General features: G+C 44.4%; 1 protein-coding gene across 2 annotated transcripts in view; it reads right to left on the bottom strand.

Moving 5' to 3' along the window:
* Positions 1–25,851, bottom strand: part of APBA1 (amyloid beta precursor protein binding family A member 1) — a 222,954-nt gene that overhangs the window by 45,377 nt on the left and 151,726 nt on the right. For both annotated transcript variants that reach the window (XM_012453796.3, XM_064361675.1), the window contains exon 2: positions 22,586–23,854. In XM_012453796.3, coding sequence (XP_012309219.2) covers positions 22,586–23,785 — 1,200 coding nt within the window. In that variant the 5' untranslated portion in view covers positions 23,786–23,854. The remainder of the gene's footprint in view (positions 1–22,585; positions 23,855–25,851) is intronic.

The following is a 25,851-nucleotide window of genomic DNA, read 5'->3' as shown; positions in this document are numbered from 1 at the left end:
GGAGCCTGGACCCCACAGGAGTGAGGTGACCCTACGGAGCACCCACTTGGAACAGGGGGAGGAGGCACAGATGGGCCTGCAGTGGGCACTGCCCTCGCAGAGGCTCTCAATGTACCCACACCAACCTCATCAGGGACCCTCAGACCTCACGTGCTCTAGCCTTTGGCACACGCCTGAGCTCATTCAAATTTCCTCCCGTTTGAATGTGCAATTAATGACTTCCACCTAGAAAGTTCTCCCTCCTTCTTTCCTACGTTCAATGTTCAGTTCAAAAGCACTCATCTTGCTGAAGCTTCTGCAGACTCTATTCACAGTACATTTCTCTCCACGGCCACATGCCATGCTGTGTAACCATCTGTTCACGTGTATGTCCCTTCTCCCCCAAGAGCTCTCAGGAGGTAGGGAGCTTGTCTTGTTCATGTTCATCATCCAACTGCCTCACCTTGGGTGTTATAAACAGTGGGCACTCAGTGAATGTTTACTGAATAAATGGCTTCAATTTATTCTAGCTTTACAATGTTTTTCAACTTGCATAGGAAGCGGATATGTTACAGACATGCACCCAATGCTTTCTTCATGCTTTAGTGGCCAATGGTAGGCCCTTTTCTGATACAGCATCCCTCTAGTGTGTGTAGAACATTCAATTTGCAGGGTTTTTTTTTTACTAAAAAATTTTTTTTTTTTTTTTTTTTTTAAGAAACAGGATCTAACTATGTTGCCCAGGCAGGTCTTGAACTCTTGGATTCAAGCAATCCTCATGCCTCGGCCTCCCAAAGCACAGGGGTTACAGGTGTAAGCCACTGTGCCTGGCCTCAATCTGCATTTTGAATTAGAGAAATGGTCTTTACCTTTGACAACTGTTACCTGAGCTCCAAGGAAGCTCTTTTGATGCAGAAAGCTGTCCCCAAATGAGAGAAGACCCCATCTAATGGAAGCCTAAAAATCACCACCCCATCGCCTAAATGTCAAGGGTGGACAAACAGTTTCAAAACAGACAAGACCCCATGAAGCCTAAACAATGGTGTTAGTGTTTAACTCATCTCAAATGTCTGCTTAACAAGACCTTTGTCTATTACCTCCAACTTCCACCTTGATATACTCTTAAAAATGGAGGAAAAAAATAGAAGCTACATAATACTGCTAACTTCCAAAGAATTCATTGGAAGTAAAATTTAGGCAATGAAATATGGTAGAAAAAGTAAAATTATTATCACAAATATCTCTATCTGGAGTCTCATGCCTTCTGGGCTGCTGGATGGATATACAATTATAAGCAAATGAGACCATTTGCGTCTGAGGGTGGGATGCAAATGTGGGGTTGGGAGTTCACAAAGGTAAATCCTGAACCTGGACATCTATCTAGGATGCAGTGCCCAGAGATGACTCACCAGCAGCTCCCTGTTCTACATAATTACAAGGTCTCCTTAAGCTAACAACTCATCTTCTGCAGATTATGTTCTAGTAGATTCTCTATAGCTACAATCTAAGTTTTACCACCAGAGCTCTGGGATTCCACAGAGCAGAGCTTTCAGCCTCAAGACCAGGTTCCTGAATGTCAGACAAGAAATGTATCATCCTGTCCATTGGCACTGAGGCCAGAGGTGGGTAAAGCACACAAAAGTATCCTAAGGCAAAGCTGATCACTGATTTTAATTCTTTTTTTTTTTTTTGAGATAGAGTTTCACTCTTTTGCTCAGGCTGGAGTGCAGTGGTGTGATCTTGGCTCGCTGCAACCTCTGCCTCCTCAGTTTAAGTGATTCTCCTGCCTCAGACTACCAAGTAGCTGGGACTATAGGCACACACCACCACGCCCAGCTAATTCTTGTGTTTTTGGCAGAGATGGGGCTAGTCTCAAACTCCTGACCTTCAGTGATCTGCCCGCTTTGGCCTCCCAAAGCGTTAGGATTATCATGGCACCTGGCCTCATTTTAATTCTGACTGAACATCTCTTAGGGGCAAAGATTGCACTCCTTGTGGTAGCAGGGAGACATACAAATAGGTCCTGGAACTTTCAGGTTATGTTTGAAGGGGAGAGAAGCAGCACCACAAACTGTTGTTATTTATTTATTCCTTCAACAGATGTTTCAGTGCCTATCTGTGTTCCTGATCACTGGGCCAGGAAGCAAAGAGAAAGGAGACATGTTTTCAGAGAATGGGAGGAGACAGATATGGAAAGGCAGGGACCCAGCGGGTGGCCAGGATGTTCATCTGTACAGTGGGGACACAGAGGGAGTGGTCAGTTCTGCAGGAGGGGAGGGGTGTGCATCAGGCAATGCTTCGTGGGGAGGTGGTGCTTCAGCTGAATCCCGAACACCGTGTGATCTTCATAGAGTAGCATGAGTCAGGAAAGCAGGGGAAGATACTGGAAACAGAGGCAGGGAGGAGGAACAGCACAGCTCTGGCAGGTGAGAAGCGAGGCTGAAGAGCTGGGTGGGGACTAGAGTCTGGAGCCCCATGGAGGATGGCACAAGGTGTTACCAGCAGCTACAGCTCAGCAACTAGTCTTTGTCCCAGGAGTGGATTTTTTTTTTTTTTTTTTTTTGTGAGTCACAGGGCTGCTTTCCTCCTTAAAGAATCTCAATACAGGCACTCAGAACTATTTCCTGAGTTGAACTGGAAGATCTAAAGGAGTGAGGGATTGAGTTACCACTCTCACCATTTGGAGATCTGCAAAAAGAAACTTTCAAAATTAGGAAAAGTAGATGGGATGATAATAAGAATCCACCAAAGCTGGAGGTAAAGAGTTCCTGCCTCCTTCCAAATAGATGATGAACAATGTTCTATTCTAGAAAGGCCTGAGGACTGGGGCAGGACCTCAGAGAGCAGGACCATCATGTGGAGAGAGATTCAGGGAACTTGAAAGACTTTTGGAGAAATTCTAGTCAAGAGACACACAAAAAGTGAGTTCTTTGTGGGCCATTCATTCAACACTGACATGCTGACAGTGTTGGAAAAAACCCAGATACCTGCCTCCCACAAGAAATTCCTGATCTTTCAGGGGAGGTAAGCCTATAGGTTACAAACACAGGGTGACTTCTGTAAACAGTGGTCACTGTCTGAGTCACTGCAGAAAAACAAAAGTTTTAATGGCACAAAAAGTCACAAATGAGCCAACTACTTATAATGTGCTATAGTCTGAGTGTGTTCCTTAGAATTCTTGTGCTAGAAACTTTGTTCCCTTGTGCAGCAATGGTGAGAGGTAGAACTTTTGGAAGGTGACTGGGTCATGAGAGCTCTATTCTTATGAATGGAGTGATACATTAATGAATTGATAGATTAAGGGGTTATTGAGGGAGTGGGTTAGTTATTGTGAGAGTGGGACTATTATAAAAGTCAGTTTGGCCATCCCTCGTGAACCCCCTTAAACATGTGATGCCCTAAACTGCTTCAGAACTCTGCCGAGGAGTCCCCACCAGCAAGAAAGCCCTTACCAGGTGTGGCCCCTCCACCTTGGACGTCCCAGCCTCCAGAACTAACAGAAAACGGACTAAGACACAGTATCAATGCCCACCCGAACGGTCCTCCACCCCAAATACTAGCATCTATTTATTTGGTCCACATCTTTGTCAACTGGTCTTCTGTTTACTGTTGGGACCATCTGGCATTACAAGGTAAAAACAAAACAAAAATAAATAATAGCAAATAAAGTGCAGAGGTACAAATATTGTAATAATAAATAGATGGATAGCAGAACTGCAAAAAGTTGAAGAAGACAAGGTTGAAGTCTTGATCAAGCCAGCTACCGACAATGGAGAAATTGACGGGGTTGCACTGGTTAATGAAGGAGTGATGAATGGAAAGAGTGGTAACATTAGAGGTGCTTTGAAAGAGAATGACTGGAATATCAAATAATTAAGAAAGGTCCCTAGGGAAACTGAGTCAGTACCTAAATATTTTTGCTGAAATGTCTCTTTTTATGATTGAGATGACCCTTTCTGAACATGCTCCAAAAGTCACATGTGAATTGAAGGTTATTTTGTGTGATTCAGTGACTTTTTTTTTGAAAAAAAAATTATAACTAAGATCAATACTACATTATATAAAATCGGTACTATGCCTCTATTTTACGAATTCATGTACAGTTGGAACTACAACCTAGATGTTAACAGTCAAAAGGTAAACTAAGGTTATATTTATAATCTTTAGTATTGCTTTTCAAGGTAAAGTTCTAACTAAATCACTTCTTACCCATACATTGAGAATGCTGGTCCTCATTTCAAATGAATGAATGTTAAGTAGCTTTTCGAAGGTACACATAGGCAGGGATTCCTTAGAGCACCTCTGCCCCAGTGGCTGAAGTGTGGCATGACGGCTGCCAAGGCAGGCAAGAATAGAGAGCCCTAGAGCAAGGGGCAGAGAGGTCACCTACACTGGCTGGGCCAGAAACCCTTCTAGTGGAAGAGACACAGAATCATCTGCCATCACAGCACTTGGGACTTCAAAGGCTCTGGAATAAAGCCTATGGGTTGAAAAATCAATCAACTCCTAAGACAATGGGTTTAGTCCTCAAAGCCACTATTATCTGCTTTCCTATATTAGGATCCATTTTGAAAAGCATAGGAACACAGTTATGTTTCTCCCTTGAATTTTTTTTTTTTAAATGGAGTCTTGCTCTGTTGCCCAGATTGTAGGGAAGTGGTGTGATCTCAGTTCACTGCAACCTCTGCCTCCTGGGTTCAAGGATTCTCCTGCCTCAGCCTCCCAAGTACCTGGATTACAGGCACCTGCCATCACACCCAGCCAATTTTTGTATTTTTAGTAGAGATGGGGTTTCACCAGTTGGCTAGACTGGTCTCTAACTCCTGACCTCAAGTGATCCACCTGCCTCAGCCTCCCAAAGTGCTGGGATTACAGGCATGAGCCACTGCTGTACCCAGCCCCTTGAAATGTTTTTAATTTTATATTGCAGCTGAACAAGGTAACTTTTGTTTCAGGATATTGAGGTGATTAAATGCTTAAGTCTCAGCATCTGGCAGATCAGAGTCTGAATTCTGGCTATCTCTCATGGCTCTGACCCTGGGCTGGTCATCCATCCTCTCTGATACTTCCTGAGAAATGGGGAAGCAGCTACCGCCCCCCTCCTAAGTGGTCATGAGGATTAGTTGGTGATAATGCACACTAGGGGTGGGTTCAGTGCCTGGGCATGGGCAAAGCATCCAAGTCTTTTATGATTCCAACAGTTAGAAAGCTTATTTCAGCCCCCTGGGAGAGTGCTCACAAGGACAACAAACACCTACGAGGATGTTTTCTTCATCTCATTTCCTTCCTTATTAAAATTTTATTCATGGATAAAACTGAAAATCAAAAAGGCTCTGTAAAATCATACCAAGATTCTACATTAATTCATAAGCCCCAACACTCTTATGGTCTATTGGTAATAAGAGCTTATTACTGGCTAAGGCTAGGGCGTATATACAACTGCTGTGTGCATCTTCTGGCATGTCCACTATCTCCCAACCAAGACAGCATTTCCAAATATAAGGGTTGAGGGTGATGCTATTATAGTGATTGATTTACAAAAGAGAATCAGGACATACGCATGCCTCTACTGTTAATTTATAGCACAGCTCACACACGACCTTGGCACACCACTGATTAGGACACCTGGTGAAATATCCCAGCCAGCCCTAGCCAACCTTCGTGAGTTCCAGCCTGTGTTGGCCTCTTTCCTCCGACGAAACTCAGTGGCAAAAATTCATGGTAATGAAAGGCAGGAGAACATAATCCTTTAAAATGTACAGTTTTGCCAAATCCATCTGCGACTGAGTTATTTAGTAACTTCACGTATGTGGAACAATACAGAGAACCTGAGAGTAAGGTGTTTGGTTTTTATTCTTTGAGTAAGCAGCCAACCTGCTGCATAAGACTATAGCACTAAGAGCCCATGAACTCCTTCACCAGACACCTGTCATTAAGTACCTATTTACTGTCATTTAAAATGCAGGTTTAAAAAGCTCTGAACAAGTCAATCCTCAGTTCAAAAGTCTTTAGTCATTCTTTTTTGCTTATAGAACAAATTCTAGACTCTTTACCTCAGCACTTAAGGCATTCCAAGGGTTGGCCTTAATTCTTTTACTGTTCTTTTCCCCCTTCTGCTTCCTATTCTCTTTCATCAATCCAAACTGAACTACTTTCTGTTCCCAGCATACCACCTGCGTTTCTGCACAGTGTCTTTGTTTATGCTCTTGTCTGAACTCCTCACATACAGGAAGCTACAGCAGTGCATCTCCATTTCAAGTAGAACTTCTTTCATGCTGCCTTCTCAGTTCTCTTAAGCGAAAGGAAACCCCCCTTGTAAGAACTGTCTGCATGCATTATATCTGCACCATTCTTATGGTACCTTACTATCTCCCTTCTATTTTTTTTTTTTTTTTTTTTTTTGAGACGGAGTTTCACTCTTGTTACCCAGGCTGGAGTGCAATGACACGACCTCGGCTCACCGCAACCTACATCTCCTGGGTTTAAGCAATTCTCCTGCCTCAGCCTCCCAAGTAGCTGGGATTACAGGCATGCGCCACCATGCCCAGCTAATTTTTGTATTTTTAGTAGAGACGGGGTTTCACCATGTTGACCAGGATGGTCTCGATCTCTTGACCTCATGATCCACCCGTCTCGGCCTCCCAAAGTGCTGGGATTATAGGCGTGAGCCACCACGCCCGGCCTCTCTCTTCTATTTTATATAATGCTACAGGATAATAATTACAATATTTTAATAAGCACCACAAAGGCAGGATTTATCGTTAGCTTAAATGTTTTCTCTCCCAGTGCCTCATACAGAGACCCCATAAAATATATAGCAGGAGTTAAATAAATGTGTTGAATGAGTGGAAGCATGCATACACAACCATCTTGTTGTACTGGAGGAAAAGGAAACAAAATGTAGGTTTACATACAGAGTGGGTCTGAACGCACGCAGCATTACTTCTCAAGGTCCACTGTCCTCAGACAGCTTTGCACTTATGCTTCTGGTTTATCCAGCTTTATCTCTTTTTTCACATCGATGTACATTGTTTCCCTTACTGATCCAAGTGTTTTAGATTAACCTTATTCCACATTAGAATTATTTTTAAAAACCCCAAACATATGATTAGTTTTTTTCTTGCCCCAAGAAAGGTTTGTGCTTCTAAAAATTGAAACTGGTTAAGAAATTCATAATTATTCAGTCTCAATTTAAACTATATTATCAATGCACATTTGTATTTCTTTAATGTGGTGAAGTAGAAAGTTATCATAGCATTGTAGGGGCATAATTATGTTATTAAAATGATAATAGCCTGGGCTTAATGAAATGTTTTATATACACATTTATAATGAATTCAATTAATACCAATGAAACATTTTGAGATAACCATCAGCTATTCTAACCATTTTTGTTCTCTCTTTTCCCACAGGCAAAGTCCTCCTGTTCCCAACTCCAAGTTGGTTAAACCCACGTTAAAGGTATAGGTTGAAAACATGGATCACTCAGAGCCTCAGAGAGCCTTGCACAGCAGCAATCTCCTCCAACAGAGGGTGATTCATCACCAGAGCCCACACAAATAATTCATTTTCTCACTCTCAAAAAGCTTCTGAAGACATGTTCTCAAAGGCAAAAAAATTAACCAATTACTATATCAGTGTAAGGGTGACACAAGTTCTCATCTGATAAAGCTGACCTAAAACAGAGGTTATCTCTTCCCCCTTTCAAACAGCCTCACTGAATTTAGCCGAAATGCATTACAATTTGGAAAAATAAGGGAGTCTTTATTCATTTCCACATTTAAGTCCATCCATTCCTTGACGGTGTTCCCACACTCATTCCCAGACCACTGGCCCTTAGCTCTGTGGGAGAAAAAAAACCAAAGCCACTTTTAATTCCTATGAAGAGATGCAGCTAAAAGCACAAGGGGATTTGCTGTAATAGCCACATTACCTGCTAAGAACAATCATAGTGACCATTTACAGACGCCTTACTATGTGTGCCAGGTACTGTACAAGGGTACGTTATATCCATTACACCTCTCTGACTAGCAAAGCAGTTCCTATATGCAAGGTGCTAATCTCCATTCATTTTCATTAGCATCACAGAAGCACAAAACACAACACAGAGCATAGAATCGAAGGTACAGTGCCCAAAGTGACTCATTTATTAGAATGTGGAGAATCAGAATGCAGCACTGATGGGGAGAAAGCAAGGAGCACAACTCCTTTCCAAGCACCCCTTCTGAGTGGTTGAGCAGCCTTTGCTCTGTCCTGGCCCTCTTGGACTTCCAAGCCCCAGGCAAACCTGATTCCATTGCCTCTTGTCTGGGGTAATGCACACTACCCCTCTCTATTCCTGCTGTACTAACTCCTACCATCAAGGGAAATGCAGAGACCAACTTACAACCTGACAGGATGAGAAGAAGAAAATAATAAGCAAAGCAGCAAATGTGGTTTTCAAGCCTTAGGATCCACCTACCTCTCCTTCATGACACTCAAATTGGTACATCCAAAAGTTCTCCATCTTTCCAGTGCTGTTTGGCCAGCTCTAGTGCCTCCACTTGTGAGCTGAGGCTAACTCCTGACCTCAGTACTCGGGTGAGTTGTTTCCAGTGGTGTTAGATGCCCGAGTCAATCATGCAACTGGTAACAGGAGATGTGACCACCTCCCAGGGTGTCCGACCCCTCCGCATTAACCCCTCACTGCCTGAATGGCCCAGGTAGTTGTGCGTCACTGCTGGGCATCAGCAGCTGATGTTTCTGAGAAGGGACTGGCCTAACCCTCCTGGCAGCGGCACCTACTATTTCTCGGCTCTGAACTGCTACCAGAAACTTTCACACACCCCAAACTCTGCTACGTTTATAGAACCTGTGAAAAAGCATCCAGCTCATGTGGAAAGAAGGGGTGGGAGTCGGGGGAAAAGAGGTTCTCTCAGGACTTGCATCAGGATGAACCTGGGCATGTGGGAAGGGGCTGGAGGACACTGCAGCAAGCTAGGGGCCACACCTCTGGCCACAGGAAATCTCTTCACCTTTACCAAAAGCCTGTGACAGCCTCACGCTGCAGTCTGGATAAGGCGTATGGCAAGCCAGCGACACCAACACAGAAGAGAGCTGCCTCCAGGGCCAGCGTGGTTTGAACCAAACCAACAGATAATCCTACACGGGGCTCAAAAGCTGGATTGTATATGCTGGTCCAGACTAGACCAGAGGAAGGTCAAGACAAACACAGGTAGAACTGAGTTAGAGGGAGGAGCTCTTGGAAACAGAGGCAGCAGTGTGGTTCTGAAGGCAGGAGGCAGACAGAGAGAGACCTCCACAGAGAGACACCCCCAGAGGTAACCAGCCTCTCACTGATCTGTGGCAATGGGGAAGGATGTGGATGCATGAAAAACACTCATCTGATTAGATGACTTTAGCCTTCTTTCTCATCAAACCCTTTACCAGGCATGCTGGCAGGTCTTTCTGTGAGCCTACCTGTTTGGTTAACGTGCTATGACAGGACCAAAAGGTAGAAAAAAGAGACAAAAGGGCCTGTGAGCAATCCACAGCTGGCAAATCCTCCCACACTAGTTGACAGTTTCCTGTGCTGTGGACAAGCTCTGCAGGCCAAAGTGAGAAACAGGACCAGAGAGAGGGTGTCCTCTGGCACTGCCCTCTCCCTCCTCATTGTTCTGGCATTTCTGACCACTATTCCTGGCAGTCTGATTGCACCTACTCTAATCCAGATCAGTGGGATGCAAGTCCCATAGCTGTTAGCCACCATTCCAGAAAGCCCTTTCTAAATGATGAGCACTGCAGGAGGTATCTCTTCCTACTTTTCAGCTCTGGGCATCTCTCAAAACACTTTCTTCTTTCTATTAATCATTTAAAAAGAGAAAATCTTGGGGTGTTGATTCTCAAAGAGCCCAGACTGAATACTCCCTACCATTTAACTCTCTCTAGCCCATGGTGCAGCCATTTCCCCCATGATCACTCTTGAAAATTGCACTGGTTTCCATTTATGAACTGCTCAGAACAGGATGGGTGAAGCTGTTTAGTGTTCACTGCTGCTGTGAAAAGCTTGCAACTTTTTCAGTTATTACTCGGAAATGACCAGCACATGTAAGTCACTAGTCAGACTCCAAGAAAACTGCCAGGTCTTCTGGAAAGTTATAGAAAGCATCTATCCAGTGTCCTATTGGCACAAAAGAACTTATAATTCTTTCCCTGGCTCTTTTGTTTTCATTCTTTCTTCCCTTTCATGTTCATTCTGCACCTGAAACCTATTTAATTATTTATCACCACCTTCTCCATGCCTCATCACTAATGGATAACACCTGTGATGGAAAACTCCCCTAGCAGCTCAAAGACGGTTGAGATGGAAGCATGAGGATCCACGTGCCACATGCAAGGGAGAAACCAAGCACCCAGATGCTGGCCAGTCTCAAGGCCTGCTCTCTCCTGCATGGCTCCCTCAGCACCAGCAAGGCCCCTTAACTCTATGCTTCCCAAACTTTTTGCATCATGGCACACAGGGAAATGTTAATATGTGTACGACATACTGGGTCACACGGAGAGGACCTGGATGCCACGATGAGGCTGCACAAAGGTTGAAGACAACATGCCTGGTGGCCCAGGTCACCCCCCATCCCCAGAGTCCAGGAGAATCATCAGCACACTGGTTGAAAGCTCTGCCTTATAAGAGGGTCTTTACAGCAAATTCTTTTGACAATGGCAGTCCCTTGGATATAAAGTTGAAATCCTTCTCCTTCTGAGCAGTCCACCATGGCCCTGCTGTTTCTTCAGGACAACACCTCCTCTTTTCCATTTCCCCAGCCCTCCCTAGTCCCAGCTTTCTCTGACATGGCCCCTGCCTCATCTCTGTGCTGGCTCTCACACACCTTCCCTTTTACACCACTTCAGTTGCATTGTCCATCGGTCACTTTGGGATCTGCAAATCTGCCTCCTCTCAGCCAGACAACAAAACAAACACAGCCCAGGAGTTGGGAATGGCTGACAAGGTCAGCTGGGGAGGACAAGGCCAGCAGCTGCTCTGCCCTAAATTTCAAGCCCAGCAGCTCTTTGCTGGCATGTGACAACAACAGATACCAAACATTGTAGGCAAGCTTCTCAGATGGCTCCCAGTCATCTCCACCACCTTGTATTCAGCCTCTTGTGTAATCTCCTCCCTGGGGAGGGAGCACGGCTTAGTAACTTACTCCAAGCAATAAAATACAGCAAAGGTGACAGCATATCACCCAGTGACTGGGTTACAAAAAACTATGACTTCCATCTTGCTATCAGACTCCATGACCTTCTCATCCTGCATACTTTATGAATCAAGATGCCAAGTGTCAGACAGCCCACATGGCAGAGAACTAAGGATGCCTCTGGCTAACAGTCAACTGGGAACCAAGACCCTCAGCCCCACTGCCCATGAGGAGCTAAATCCTGACCACAAGCACATGAGCTTGAGATGACTGCAGGCCACCTGACCCCCTGACGGCAGCCTCCAAGAGACCCGAATGGAGAGAAACTGTGAGATAATCAAGGAGGGTTGTTTTATGCCACTAAGTTTTGGGGCAATTTGTTAGACAGCAACAGATAATTAAGACAACAAATAAGGATTCAGATGAAAGGCTCAAGAGCAGAGGACGCTCGAAGGTCTGGCTTGGGGCTTGACAAAGGACTAGCTTACATGGTATATTCTGTACCAGCAGAGCCTGTGTCTAAGCCAGTCAGAGCCTCTATCTGTTATTGCTGTATACCTGGGGTCTTGCACAGTGCCTGATCTATAGAAGGATCTAAAAGTATTTATTGAATGAGTGAATGATAAATTACAAGATGTACTTTCAGATTTTGACTAAGGACAGTAGTCATGAACTCTCTCTAGTTAACTGGAAAAATAAGGAACAGTATAGCTTTGAGGCCATATTTCTTATTCCTATCTGTAGCTGGTGTTCAACAAAACACAAAGGTGTCAGCAGAGAAACAACTATAACAGCTCAGCTCAATCTCTTTGCATGGTAGATGGTTGAGAGCACATTTATACCTTTGACACCATTCACTTGTGTAAGAAGTTTCTCATCCTTTTCTGAGGTCCATCTGGAAAATATACTGGGTTCCATTTCTGCTGTCCTGGCAGTGGATCCTTTGGTTCTAAGGTTATGCTTCTGGATAAGCTTCTGGGATGTTGACCTAGCGGGTCTGCCAGCCCCATTTATTCTATACAGTCTGGATCATATAAGAAAATAAAGTTGGTTTTAGAGCTGACACTGGAATGTATACTCTTCTGCAGCAGGTAAAGGGAACAATCAGAGAGAAGGATGCTTGGAGTTCTGTCCTCTTAACACCACAAATGGAGACAGACTGGGGCTAGCTATCCTAGAACCACCCATGCCCTCCCTAAGAATATATCACATTCCAACCAGGAATCAATTCCCTTGGGGAAGTAGGGCTCCAACTGAACACTTATCCTAAATTCAGTCTACTGGATTTCAGGTCCCATTTCAACTTCATCTCTTGCTAACCAGATCCTGGAAAAGTTTTGTCTGACCAGAACTCTGCAAGGTGTCATGAGCAAGAGGAAATCTCTCAGTTCAGCATGCCTTAACAAGAATCCTTCACAAAAAATGGCATCAAAATTTTTGTGAAGAATCCTTCACAAAAATGGCAGTTCTTTTCACTCGCCCTTGTAAGCTTGACAACATAGCAGCAAGGTCAACAGGATAAGATGCTGCTAACAAGTCTTAATGAATTAGCACATACACTTGACCTTGGTCAGCAGTCTCCTAGCAACGGTAAAAAAAAAAATCCATGTCGGTGGCTGAATTCAGGGCAGAGACCGGGTATCATCAAGGAAATCAAGGCTCCAGATGAGGTCTTGGTGCTCCTTTACCCTCATTACATCATTTTTCTCCAAGCTTTTTTTTTTTTTTTTTAAAAAGGTGGATGCAAAAGTACACATGATCAGGGCAGGTATTCACGCCAAGCCCTTAATTCCCAGGATTTTGACAATACCTCTGTCTCAGCAAGAGAGTGGCTGGTTTCTGATTAAGAAACACTAGTGCTGAAATTGTTTCCTGCTTCAAAATACTTTCTCCATTAGTCACCGGAATGAGAAATAAAATGCCAATAAAAAGTAAATGTTATCTGGAGGGTGGTGCATGTTGCCATTATCACTAATTAGCAGTTTAGTTTGACTTAATCAGACCAACCCTGGAAGAAAAGGCTGAGGGTATAATGCTGCTTAAGGTGGAAGCCGAGAACTAGGGTCACCTGAGTGCCTGACCAGAGGGGCAGTCCAGTGGGGGACCTGAGTGCTGAGGACAGCAGAAAGGAAACAGCAGCCCAGAGAGGGTGAAGAAGGGCTGTTAAAGCCCAGCCCCCTTATTCAGTTCGCCAGTGACCAACCCCAGTGTTAAGTGAGCGTTGACTTCCAAAGGTAATTGACAAATCAAACTTGTGATTCTTATTTCACGTTTCCATAGAGGACTCAACATCTGCAAAACCATTTTCTCTCACAACTACCCAGGGACATAAATCTGATTAACTCATTTTACTGATGAGGAAACTGAAGCCTGGGAGGAAAGCAGGTGACCAACTCAAGGTAACTGCAGCAGATCAACTGTAAGGCAAAAGATGTACATATGATGGACACTCTGAGCAGCGCATCTGTGTGACTTGCTCCAAGAGAGATACAGGAGAAGGAGGAGACACTGACAGTGAATGACAGAGGCAACAGGTTAACGCATACGAGAAAAGTGGAAAATGAGATCCTAAAGCATTCAGTGTTAAACTCTGGTCCACAGTCTAAGCCAGTGTTTACCAATTTTGACTGAATCTCATTAATACCCATGCCACGACCCAACCTCCAGAGGCTCTAATCAAGAAGTCTGGGGCCTTGAAATCTATGTTTAAAGAGCAAAGCCCTGACTTTAGTTAATGGGAATGTGACCTGGATAGAGGGAAGATCTGTATGATTACAAGTGTGGGGAAGAGGCCAGTCCAGATAACTATAAAGACATTTAGCATTTTTCATCTTAAAGATGATCATGTTTATAGCCAAATCACATTTCCTAACTCCCAGGACTACATGGGCTCCAGGATGTAACTGGGTTATACTTGAAATTCAATGATCTGTGATATATCTGTTCCTCTCCCAGCACCTTCCTTTCCTCTCCAGTACAGCCCCAGTACATTTATCACAGAAAATATGACACTTTGGGAGGCCAATGCTTGAGGCCAGGAGTTTGAGATCAGCCTGGGCAACATAACAAGACCCTGTCTTTACAAAAAATCACACACACACACACACACACACACACACACACACACACACAAAATAATTAGCTGGGCATGATGTCATGCACCTGTAGTCCAGCTACTAGGTAGGTTGAGGCAGGAGGATTGCTGGAGCCCAGGAGTGTGAGGCTGCAGTGAGCTAGGACTGTGTCCTTGCACTCCAGCCTGGGTCATAGAGTGAGATTCTGTCTAAAGAACACGTGGACAGTGCATAGTTGGGGTAGGGGACGCAACTTTTCTAAAGACTACTGGGCAGTTTATTGAGCATACACTTACTCAGTAAGCACGTCAGACACCTGACTGTGGCCCTATGAGATGCAACTCTGACTGGAAACTGACAACAAAATTCTCTCGGGCTAAATCGTTCATTTCTTTCCCTGTTGTTTGTCCCATCACTTCTTGACACAGTTTCACATATATACTGTCTGGTGAGACAATCCATTAAAAAAGTTGAGAAAGATTCCCCTTGGGAGAGGGGTCAACAAAAAGAAAAAATTGGAGCCCAGAGGGTTAAAAAAGATCAGTCTTATCCATCATTTTCTTTTATTCCAGAGAGTACAAAGTAACCGAAGAATTTGCCTTCTGGTGTGCACATCACTGGACAAGTTTTGCTCTGGTGACTTCTAGATGGTGATGATCTGGTATCAGTGGGGGAGACACCTGCCAGGCAACACATCTTGCCTAGAGCTGAACTGACTGGTGAGACTCTAAAGATGAGTTAAAATAATCAAAGGCAATATTTCCAATCTAGGTGGTATCAAAACAAACATTCTCCCATCTCCTTTTGTTTCTTTCTTGGTTGAAATGAATCATTTCCTCTTCAAATGGGATTGTAAGGTGAAGCCTTTTCATTTTAAAGGTGTACCAGTAAGATCATTACATCTTTAGAAAAATTACTCCAGTTGCATTAGGTCCTCACAGTTCATAGAAAAATGCCTCATTTTGTTGTTGTTATTGACAACTAAGGTCTGTTACTTAGAGCATTATTCCCCACTGACAGATATGACACTTCACTGCGGATCCTAAGTTGCAGAATGGGCCATTAAATGCACCCTGGTAAAAGACGGCATCTCAAAAAGATTTCATTTTTGAAGTAAAGCCCATTAACCTACATAAGTATACAAACCCGAGGAGAAATGAATGCATCCACACTTCACCTCGGCAAGCATCACTCCCACTGCAGTTAGTATTCCTGCTGCTATACTTCCCACAAATGTTCTGTGCTTTCCAAACTAAGCACACTGTCAAGCCCACAGCTCCTGAAGCCTTCAGGTTTTTCATTGTCAAGGTGTAAATTCACTTGCCAATTAGTGCTCTTCACCTTAAGTAGTACCGCCCCCGCTTTGACCTACTTTTTATTTCTTTACTCTTATGTGTGTCAAGTAAGCCAAATGCAAGCGTGTGTGCTTAACACAAACACTGTAGGAAATTAAAGACTTAGTGCACTCATCTTACCATATAACATAGTTAATAAAGCAGTCATTTCTTAGAAATTGTGTACAAAATGTACAGAAGTGTTTGCCTCTGTGTTTACAGGAAAGCAGTAACAATGAGATGGTTCCTTTGTGCAGTAAGTCATCTCTGAAGGATGATTTCTACTCTTGCATATTTTTCATTTAAAGCAAAGAAATACATGAATCTACTTTTAAAAGTCAAACAATATCATGCAGTTTATGGCAAAAATCAAAGTCTTCCCTGTCCCTCCCACTCCAGGGTCCCGCTCCCAATTCTTCTGACGTTTTCCCCCAGGTGTGTATTTCCATATTCATCAATAGCATGTTTATACTGCCTCACCTTGGTTTTTCAATTTTAGATATTGCTTCCTGGCTCTACTATAAATAACTGAGATTTACCTCTTTCATATTACATGCACCCTCATCCTCTCAATATTACAATTTCTGGTTAATCAATATTCAGTGCTTGTATTCTGAAGACTATACTCTTCTCTGCTGAGCTACAATGCATATTGTGATTGCATTTCTTGCCAATATAACAATTTCTTTTACTGAGGTAAATAATGGAATTGTTTTTCCATTTGCTTAGTCTTCTATGGACTGACCAATAATTTATGCCAAACTCTCCTAAAACCATCTAAAACTCCTGGTGGTACAAATTTATCAGGAAATCTCTCAGTTCCACTCTTTCTAGAGATTGCCTAACTCGAGCCCTTTGAGCAGAAGGTCACACAGGATTGGCGGCTGGACTTCTGCACCGTTATGATCCTTGGATCTCCTTTCCCATCACCTGGGGATTCTCCCTGCTGCATTCCCGGGTTGGGTCCCCCGTTTCCTGGATTTTGCACCTTTTTCTTGGTTTATGCTTCCACGCACGAAGAGCAATCCTCCAGTAGTTTCCTGAGAATGGGTCCACGCAAGGTCAATTTTCTGGGACACTGCTTGTCTGAAAACATCTTTATTGTACATTCACACTGAATTGAAGATAGACTGGCTGTAGGCCCCCAGCTTCCAGTGTCGCTTGTGACAAGTCCAACATCATTGTGTTTCCTGATCATTTGTTACTTGTTTTTATTTCTCTGAAAGACTGTACAATCTTCTCTTTCTCCCTCCTGTTCTGAAACTTCTGTGGGTCTTTTCTACTTCATTATTCTACGTAGGTACCCAGTAGACGCTTTTAATCTGGAAGGTCGTGTGTCCTTTGGCTCCAATACATGGTCTTTCATAACTTGCCCTTCCATTTTATCTTTGTTTCTACTACTTTCCACCCTTTTGCCATAATTGTCCTATTGTTTTAAAAATTTCCTCAATTTTGCTGCCTTGGTTTGTCCAATTGACTTTCCATTGCTTTATGTCTTTGTCTTTCATGTTAGAAATGTTCTTTAAATGTCTGGTGATCCTTGGCTGTTCACTCATATTTAAGAGTAAATCCCCAGAAAGCCTATTGGAAGATCATGTACTCATGATGCAGGAGCCATCACTATGGGGTGATCAGGTGGAAAGCCAGGTGTTGTACTGGGAACCCCCCTCAAAATTAGTATCTGTAGTATTTTCTCTTGGGCCTTTTCAGAGAAGAATATGCTTATCTGCTGGGGACTAGGGGTCCCAAGTGGGTTGGATTCTAAGCCTGACAACTAAGAGTTCTAAGGTATTCTCAAGGTCTCACTTCTTAGAGGGCCCTTTGTTCCCCAAGATGCCTTGTTTCCATTTCCAACATCTGCCATGTCCCTAATTCCAGTGCTTCTCTGCTTAACCCGTTCCTTACAGAAGCCTCCCATCTTCTGGAGAGAGGAGGAATCGCCTGGTTTCACAGGCTGGAGAAGGCATCAGGAAGTTTAATGTCTCCCGGGACAGCCTTCCAAATAATCCTCTCCTTTCTTCAGCCATACCCCTCATGCTTCTGCCACCTGAGGTAACCAGTGTCTCAAATTCCTGAGCCTTTTTTGGGGGGTCTACCTCTACATCCTCACAAACACTTGGCAGAAGAGAGAAAATAGAAACCTCATCACTGTGTTAGTCAGGATGGACCAGGCTATGTGGTGATAACAGATCACCCCAAAATCTCCATGGCTTAAAACGATAAAGGTTGATTCCTCTCCCTCAGTACATGTCCCAGCCCTGCCCAATGTGTTTTTCGAGACCTGTGCTGACAGAGGCACAGCCATCTTGTGAGGTTGCCCCCTTAACACGAGGCTTCGAGGTTTGTTTCCACTGGGGAAGAAAGCATGACCTTTGCTGCTCCCGCTTGGAAGCAATACAATTCAGGGCTCACATTTCCCTGGCCGTGCCTAACTTCTAGGGGATGAGAAAGTGCTGTCTGTGTTTGAAAAAATCAGAGAGCTGGAAATGCTGGGGCACACTAATCCCCCTATCATAGCCAGTTACCACTTGGGTGTTGCCAAATTTTGTTGCGCTCATCTGTTGTTGTTTTCTCTGTCAGCCTTTGTGCTTTTTATCATTTTACTGGAATTCTAGGAGGCAGCAGAGATAAACACCCTTTCAAGCTGTATACCACACCACTTAAAGTAGCTAAAACCCTCCAATTTACACTGTGTGTTTGCTAACATCAATCTCCCTGAGTCTACTGTAATTCTGTTCTTGAATGATTCTGTTGCCTAAAGACAGATCAGTAGGCTATGGCTTTCTGGAACTGGTCTTTAGGCCAGGCATGGTGGCTCATGCCTGTAATCCCAGTATTTTGGGAGGCAGGTGGATCACCTGAGGTCAGGAGTTCAAGACCAGCCTGGACAACATGGGAAAACCCCATCTCTACTAAAAAATACAAAAATTAGACAGGTATGGTGGCATGCGCCTGTAGTCTCAGCTACTTGGGAGGCTGAGACAGGAGAATCACTAGAACCTGGGAGGCAGAGGTTGCGTTGAGCCAAGATTGTGCCACTGCACTCCAGCCTGGACAACAGAGTAAGATACCATCTCAAAAAAAAAATAAAATAAAAAGAAAAAGAAAAAGAAAGAAAGAAAAGAAAAGAAAAAAAGAAAAGAAAGAGGACAGGTTTTCATTATTAATATTTTTCAAGAAGGGGATTGGGAGATAGCTCTGAAGTATATACTTGGAAAAGTAAAACTCCTTACTGGAAGAAATGCACGTAAGTATTTAAAAAAAATTTTTAGAACGCAGTTATTTTCTCACAGTGCTGAGCATGTAATAGATGTGTTCAGTAAATTCTTACAGGTTAGCAATCACGTTTTCTCTTTCTATGCAACCCACCAGCAAACAAATGCCAGTTTGCTCCAAGTAAAAAGTGCTTAAATTCTGGGGGAATTAAAAGTACTTTAAAAGCAGATTTAGCTCTTAGCAATGATGGCTGACGAATGGCAATATAGGTGTTTTTTGTTTCCTTTTATTTGCTTTATTATAGTTTCTGATCTTGCCATTTTGAGAATCCAAATACTCAAAATACTGATTTTGTAAGAATACCATTTCTCCAGGTCTCCTGACCATAATTATAGTGAAATAGCTCGTTTTGCTAAAACCATATCTGTGCTAATAAAAGATTTAGTTAAATATTAAATCCACAGCACTTATATGGGGAAAGTACCCAGATAATACATTTTTTCCTTTAAATCAGTAGTTCTCAGTCTTTCACATGTTTATGAATCTCAGGGAAAGTTTACACAACAAAATAAATTAAAACAAAAAACCAGATCACTGAGCCCCACATCAGGTATTGTGGTTTAGAAAGGAAGGGCAGTAACTTGCATTTCTAACAAGGTACCTCCCAGATAGACTTCAGACCACATGGCTTTAAAATACTTTTCCATTTTCTGTAACAGCATACATGGAGAATGAGTGTTCAGTAAATATTTTTTGATGCTGAGATGGAAATCAACAGAATATAATATCATTATATTCTTATAATACCATTAAAGAGATAGCAAAGGAAGGTCCTTCCTATAAACATGGCATGACAGATGAAATACAATCCACAAATAGCTTTAAAAGGACTGGTGGGATACTTTAAAGCACAGGCTTTCAGTTTCGCTTTATATTAACTATTCATAATCCAGTGATCCATAGTGATTTCTTAGCATCCAGCTGAATTTCTGACATGGTGGGTTCCTAAAGCATCATACAATGTTCTATAATTAATTCTACCTTTTGAATGAAACAGCATGCAAGAGAGTTAAGCTGTTCTAGTTCAAATGAATAAAAGCCAGCCCCTAGCCCTACCGTAGGCTGTGCTGTGGACTCATCGTGAGGCTGCAGTGGCAAATGTTTAAGCAGGTCATTTTAAGGAGCTGGCGCACTGGAAAAAGCTGAAGGAAGAGGCCAGCATATGGACCAATTGTGCCTGCAGTTTTTTCCTCTGGTGGCTTTCCAGGTTTCTAAAAGGATACAGAAGCCAGCCTTTTGCCAACTCCCTACTTTTGAAAACCTGCTCTATTTCCACCCCATTTGCAAAATGCTTGCTGCAATCTCTCCTGGCTGAGAGGAATCTGGAGACAGCTGGAGGTCAAGGAGAATTCTACATGTGAATGCACCTGTTTTTCACCAAATCAGAAGCCTAGAAAACAGAGAGAGAGGACGTGTCTGAACTCACTGACCCAATGCTGCCCCCTTGCTGGGGAGAATGAAATTCCCTTCCCTACTGGTTTCTAACCTTTCCTAATCCGCTAACAGCAAATGCTGACTATTCCTTAAAGAGGAGGTGAATGCTACCACTCTGACCTGCATGGCTCTTTATGTGTAAGTAAAATGAACAAATACTTTACAATAATGGTTTCTCACGCCAAGGGTATATATTGAGAAACAGCCTGGTGTAATCACAAAATGGAGAATTAAATGAAATTGAATGTAAGCTCTTGACCCTTATCTTACTCCAAGATTCATTTTTAAATGAAATGCTTAAAAATTATGCAAGAGTATGGAAAGGGAGAGTAGAAGCAGAAAGAGAATCTTTATAGCAAACGAGTCAGAGCAAAGGTTAGTCTTCCTGATATATTCTGAATAGGCTGTGACACCTAATAAGCCTGCCATGTTATCACATTTCTTAGGTATTTCAAAAATGGAAAATGTCAATGGTGGCATCAATTTCTTTGTGTAGCTCTTCACAATGAAACATAATTTGGTTTAAAATAGAATACACATCTTTTGTGAACTGGGAAGGATGCCCTGTTACCACCAGATGTGAAAATTAGGCACCTACTGAAGCCTATAATGAGGTACAGAGTGGATGAAAAAACTGCAGAGTCCGGGTGTTGTGTCTCATACCTGTAATCCCAGCACTGTGGGAGGCCGAGGCAGGTGGATCACCTGAGGTCAGGAGTTCAAGACCTGCTTGGCCAACATGGTGAAACCAGATTTCTATTAAAAATACAAAATTAGCCAGGCGTGGTGATGTGTGCCTGTAATCCCAGCTACTCAGGAGGCTGAGGCAGGAGAATCACTTGAACCCAGGAGGCAGAGGTTGCAGTGAGCCAAGATGGCGCCATTGCACTCCAGCCTCGGCAAAAAAAGTGAAACTGTCTCAAAAAACCAAACCAAAACAAAAAAAGCTGCTGAAACTGGCCAGGTGCTGTGGCTCACACCTGTAATCCAAGCACTTTGGGAGGCCGAGGTAAGTGGATCACGTGAGGCCAGGAGTTGGAGACCAGCCTGGGCAACATGGTGAAACCCCATCTCTACTAAAAAATGCAAAAATTAGCCAGGTGAGGTGGTGCGCACCTATAAGCCCAGCTACTTGGGAGGCTGAGGTAGAGAGGCAGAGGTTGCAGTGAGCCAAGATCACATCAATGCACTCCAGCCTGGGTGACAGAGCAAGACTCCATCTCCAAATAAACAAACAAACAAAACTGCAGAAACCACTGGCATGAAAAGGCTCAGAAGGACTTCCTTGGTTTCCTCTAAAGAGGGCACACCACCCATCCCAAATCGTCAAAGGATTGATTTAAGGCAGTTCTCAAATTGTGGTCCTGGGACCAGCAGCATCACATGGGAACTGTTAGTGACAATGTTGAACTTCAGCTGAGAACCAGAAAAACAAAATGAAGAAATATCCCCATCCTTTTGTGTTCTGGGAAATTCCTTCCCCTCTGACTTAGAGTAGGAATGCTCTTCTTGTTTAACTATGACAAGGCCAAACGCAGACCCTCTACATTCCCATTCGTTCTTCACAAATGATCAGCTGAACGGCTTGCTAGCCAAACTTTGGTTAAATTTCTCTCCTTCCCCAGTGCGTGGACTGGCCAGCATACAATCGCTCCTGAGAAAACGCTGGTCTCAGGTAGAAACAGTCTCTGATCCACAGCACATTCACCTTCCTCCCACCCTTTTCATGCCACTTTCACACACCCTGTTCTTTCTACTTGGCTATTCCTACCTATAAAACAAACCCCATCTTGTGCCTAACTCTAGAGACCCTAAAAGATCTTAAGGTCAGAAGTTCTCCTATGTCAACAGTCCTTCCTCCCTATAATGAAACCGCACCTTTCTCTCCTTTGCAATAATCCTTTCCAATGAAGTATCTCCTTCCTCAATCAGGGCTTGTTTTTTATTTGGCATTAGAAATACAAATTCTCGGGCCCTACCCCACACTTTCTGAATCAGAAGCTGTGCGGTGGAGGGTGATGTGTCCAAGAACGCATCTCTCACAAGGCCTCCAGGCACAGTGTGGGAACCACTGATTTGAAGCCATCCTGCTAAGAATCTGATTAATGCATTCAACACTTTAACTCTCTCCTGCTGGTATTTCATTCACGAGAGTTTAGGTGCACGCTGTTTCTGAGGCTTATGGTGGAAAAGTTCTTAGCGTCCCCACAGACTGCTTCCCGTAACGGCACTACCCAGGGACATACAAGGCCATGGGGCGCCATCTCCCTCCCACCGCGTGGAGCCGAGCAAGCCCGAACCCTCACCAACTTACATCTCCGTCCATGGGCCTCTGGTCGTCACAGTCCCTGGTGGGGCTAATGTCCTGGCGCATGACCCAGATGGGCTCTTTGGGCTCGTCGGGGGTGTAAGGCGAACGGATGGTCCTGGTTTTCACCTCCTCGATGGCCTCCTTGATGTCCTTGATGGCCAGCGAGATGGCATCGCGCTTCTCCTTGCTGTATCGCTGCCCGGCCTCGCCGCCGCCTGCGGGGCCAGTTGCCCGCTGCTGCCCCGCCGGCGTCTGCAGCCCGGGGCTGTCGGGGCGGCCCCCGGCCGGGGAAGGGGGGCGCTCCAGGTCCTGCTCGGCCTCGGGCATGTCCTCGGCCGCCTTGTCGAGGCTCTGCGAGCTCATGCTCTGCTTGACCTCCGCCACGATCTGGTCAATGTCTTCCTCCTGCTCGTAGCTGTCCATGCGCGGGTACGGCGCAAACTCGGCCTCCTTCTCGGGGCTGTCGGACTCCCCGTCTGAGCGTTCGTCGTAGTGGTGCAGCCGCGCGCCCAGGGCCTCCTGGCGGTACGCGGCCGCCTCGTCGCGCTCCTGCTCGTAGAGCCGCAGGCCGTCACGCGCGTCCAGCTCGGGCGCGTCCCCGATCTCCTCGTACACGTGCTCCTGGAGGCCGCCATAGTCAGCGTAGGGCTCCGCGTAGGGCTCGTCCTCGCCGCGGTGGAAGAGCCGGTGCGTGTAGACGTAGCCCGAATAGGCCGCATTCATGGCCTCCTCGTGCTCCAGCGAGTGGAAGTGCAGGTGGTTGGGCAGTGCGCGGCGGTGCGTGGCCTCGGCGTGCTCGGCCTCCGCCTGCTCCGTGTACTCCTCCGCCTCGGGCCGGTACTGCACGGCGTAGGCGCTCTCGTCCTCGGGGTCCTGCGCGCGCTCCGCATCGTAGCCGTCGCGGGCCGCGGCGATCACGTCGCCCTCGGCGGTGTCCGTGTGGTTGTGGAAGCCGCTCTCCGTGCTGGCCGAGCGCGCCAGGCATTCCCCGCGCTCCTCCTCCTCCTGGCCGAGCTGGGCGCGGAGGTCCTCGAGGGCACGCCCGCGCTGGTGGCGGCCGGCATAGTGTTGCTGCTGTGGCGGCTGCTGCTGCTCCTCTTCCACCTCGGGGCGCTCCAGGTCGGCCTCCACCGACTCGTTCACTTCCCCACCTGCCGCCTCGTCGGTCACCTCCACCTCCGCGGACCCCTCCAAATGGTTCATGGTGGGCGTCGGGGACGGCTGGAGAGAAGCTGGGCCCCGCTCACTGCGCTCTCATTTTGCTCCACTGGGCTGGAAAAACAAGAAGGGGAGAGGCCGTCACGTGGTGCAAACAGTGGTTATGAGACGAATATCCAGATAACCATAAAAACAACTGCTATTGATTCCTTTTGGGATCTGGGTCAATTAAAAAATGACTGCAAATTTAAGCTCAATCTGACAGCACATACATAGCATGCATCATAATTTGTAATTACATATCTACTTGTTTAATTGCTTATTGGCTTTCTCCCTTCCCCATCCCTCAGACTGAGTGCCTCAGGAACATTTTGTTCTTCACGCACACTATTCAGGTCCCATTTCTGGTGTATCTGAATAAAGAGTACTACTAAATTGAATGGGCCAATTGACACATTTTCCATCTGCTAACAGATAAATCTCTCCAAATTAAACTAGGATCCTAGTAACTTTAGAAATCACTCTTTAAATCAATTTCAAAATAATAATAATAATAATAACCTTGAACACCTTTTGAAGCCATTGCTGGTGACACACATATGCAGCCATTCGGACGGTGGCTGCCAGCTAGCAGAGGGATCCTGCCCTGGCTCTGTTATTACTGACTCTGTGATCTCGGGCAAGTGGCTTAATTTTCTGGACCTCCATGGTGTGACTGGGCTCATTTCCTACATGCAGGATGTTAACAGCTATTACACAGGGTAAAAAAGACTCCATGATCAAATAAGTTTGGAAAATGGTGAGTTACAGTCCAGAAGGAGGAAGATGCAGGATACAGGGTTTCCCTAACTTGTTTGACCAGGAGACACTTTTTCTTCCTAGAGGCCAGCGTTATACAGCAGCTGGTTCCTAATAGTCAGGCTTCCCTGGTGCGCATTCAGCATCCAGGATTCAACCAACCACGGACGACAATCTTCAGAAAAAAAAACCCAACACAATACAACAATAAAAAATAATGCAAGGATAAATAAAGCATAACTGATTTACATAGCATTTATATCATATTACATAAGAAATCTAGAGATGATTCACAGTATATGGGAGAATGTGCATAGGTCATATGCAAATATGCCATTTAATAATGGATTTTCATATCCACTGGGGTCCTGAAACCAACCCCAAAGATTCCAGGGAAGGACTATAGTCACTTCCCCCATATAACCTGCATTTAAAAATCTGTGATTTTTATGAATTGCCATTATAGCTAGAACGGGATAAGAGGTGTATTTTTTTTTTAAATATGGGTAGGTCTCATTCTATTTTCAGAGAAATTTGTAGCTTGAGAGAAAGATTTGCTTTCAACCTCTATCAATTTTTATCACAAAATAGCTCTATAGTATATTCTGTGCAGTATATAGAAACAGACACAGAGAATGTAAAGAACAACAACAAAACAGGCAGGACCCCTGTGATTTTGAGATCCCTGTGGTAAATGGGCTCAACAGTATGTGTAAACTTGCTATTATGTTCTTTTGGAGAGCTTCTCTTACAAATAGACAAAATTGATGGGAAGTGAACTCTTAAATGTTATAGCAGACAGCCCCAGGAGGACCAGGGATATCGGATTGACTCTAGTAGTGAGATGCATTATATTCTACTCAGCTCCCCGTCACAACCACAGCAATTTCCTTCGAGCATTGATGACCATCCCAATAGCAAAAAAGGCCATTTTGGAGCTACCAAGTCCACATTTAAGCAGAAGTATCATGTTTCCCCCATTCTTTAATGGATCTACCCCGATTGATGCTTGCTAGAAGAAAAGAATCATAGTTTACAAGAGAAGAACAACTTTTATTGCTTCTCTACTTCACATGAGTCCCACTTCATATAAATTAGACCCGGCCTCTTTTGAAAAATTGTGGGCTCCTCCCATTAACTCCTGACAACAGTGACTGTGGACTAAGTAAAATCTGGAGACAACAGATGCTGGAGAGGATGTGGAGAAATAGGAACACTTTTACACTGTTGGTGGGAGTGTAAATTAGTTCATTGTGGAAGACAGTGTGACGATTCCTCAAGGACCTAGAAATAGAAATTCCATTTGATCCAGC

Source organism: Aotus nancymaae, unplaced genomic scaffold (genome assembly GCF_030222135.1).
Source record: "Aotus nancymaae isolate 86718 unplaced genomic scaffold, 86718_ANA_hifiasm-v0.15.2.pri h1tg000041l, whole genome shotgun sequence".
In the NCBI taxonomy this organism is placed as follows: Eukaryota; Metazoa; Chordata; class Mammalia; order Primates; family Aotidae; genus Aotus; species Aotus nancymaae.
Note: the sequence above shows the minus strand (reverse complement) of the source record. Positions and strands in the feature narration are given on the sequence as shown.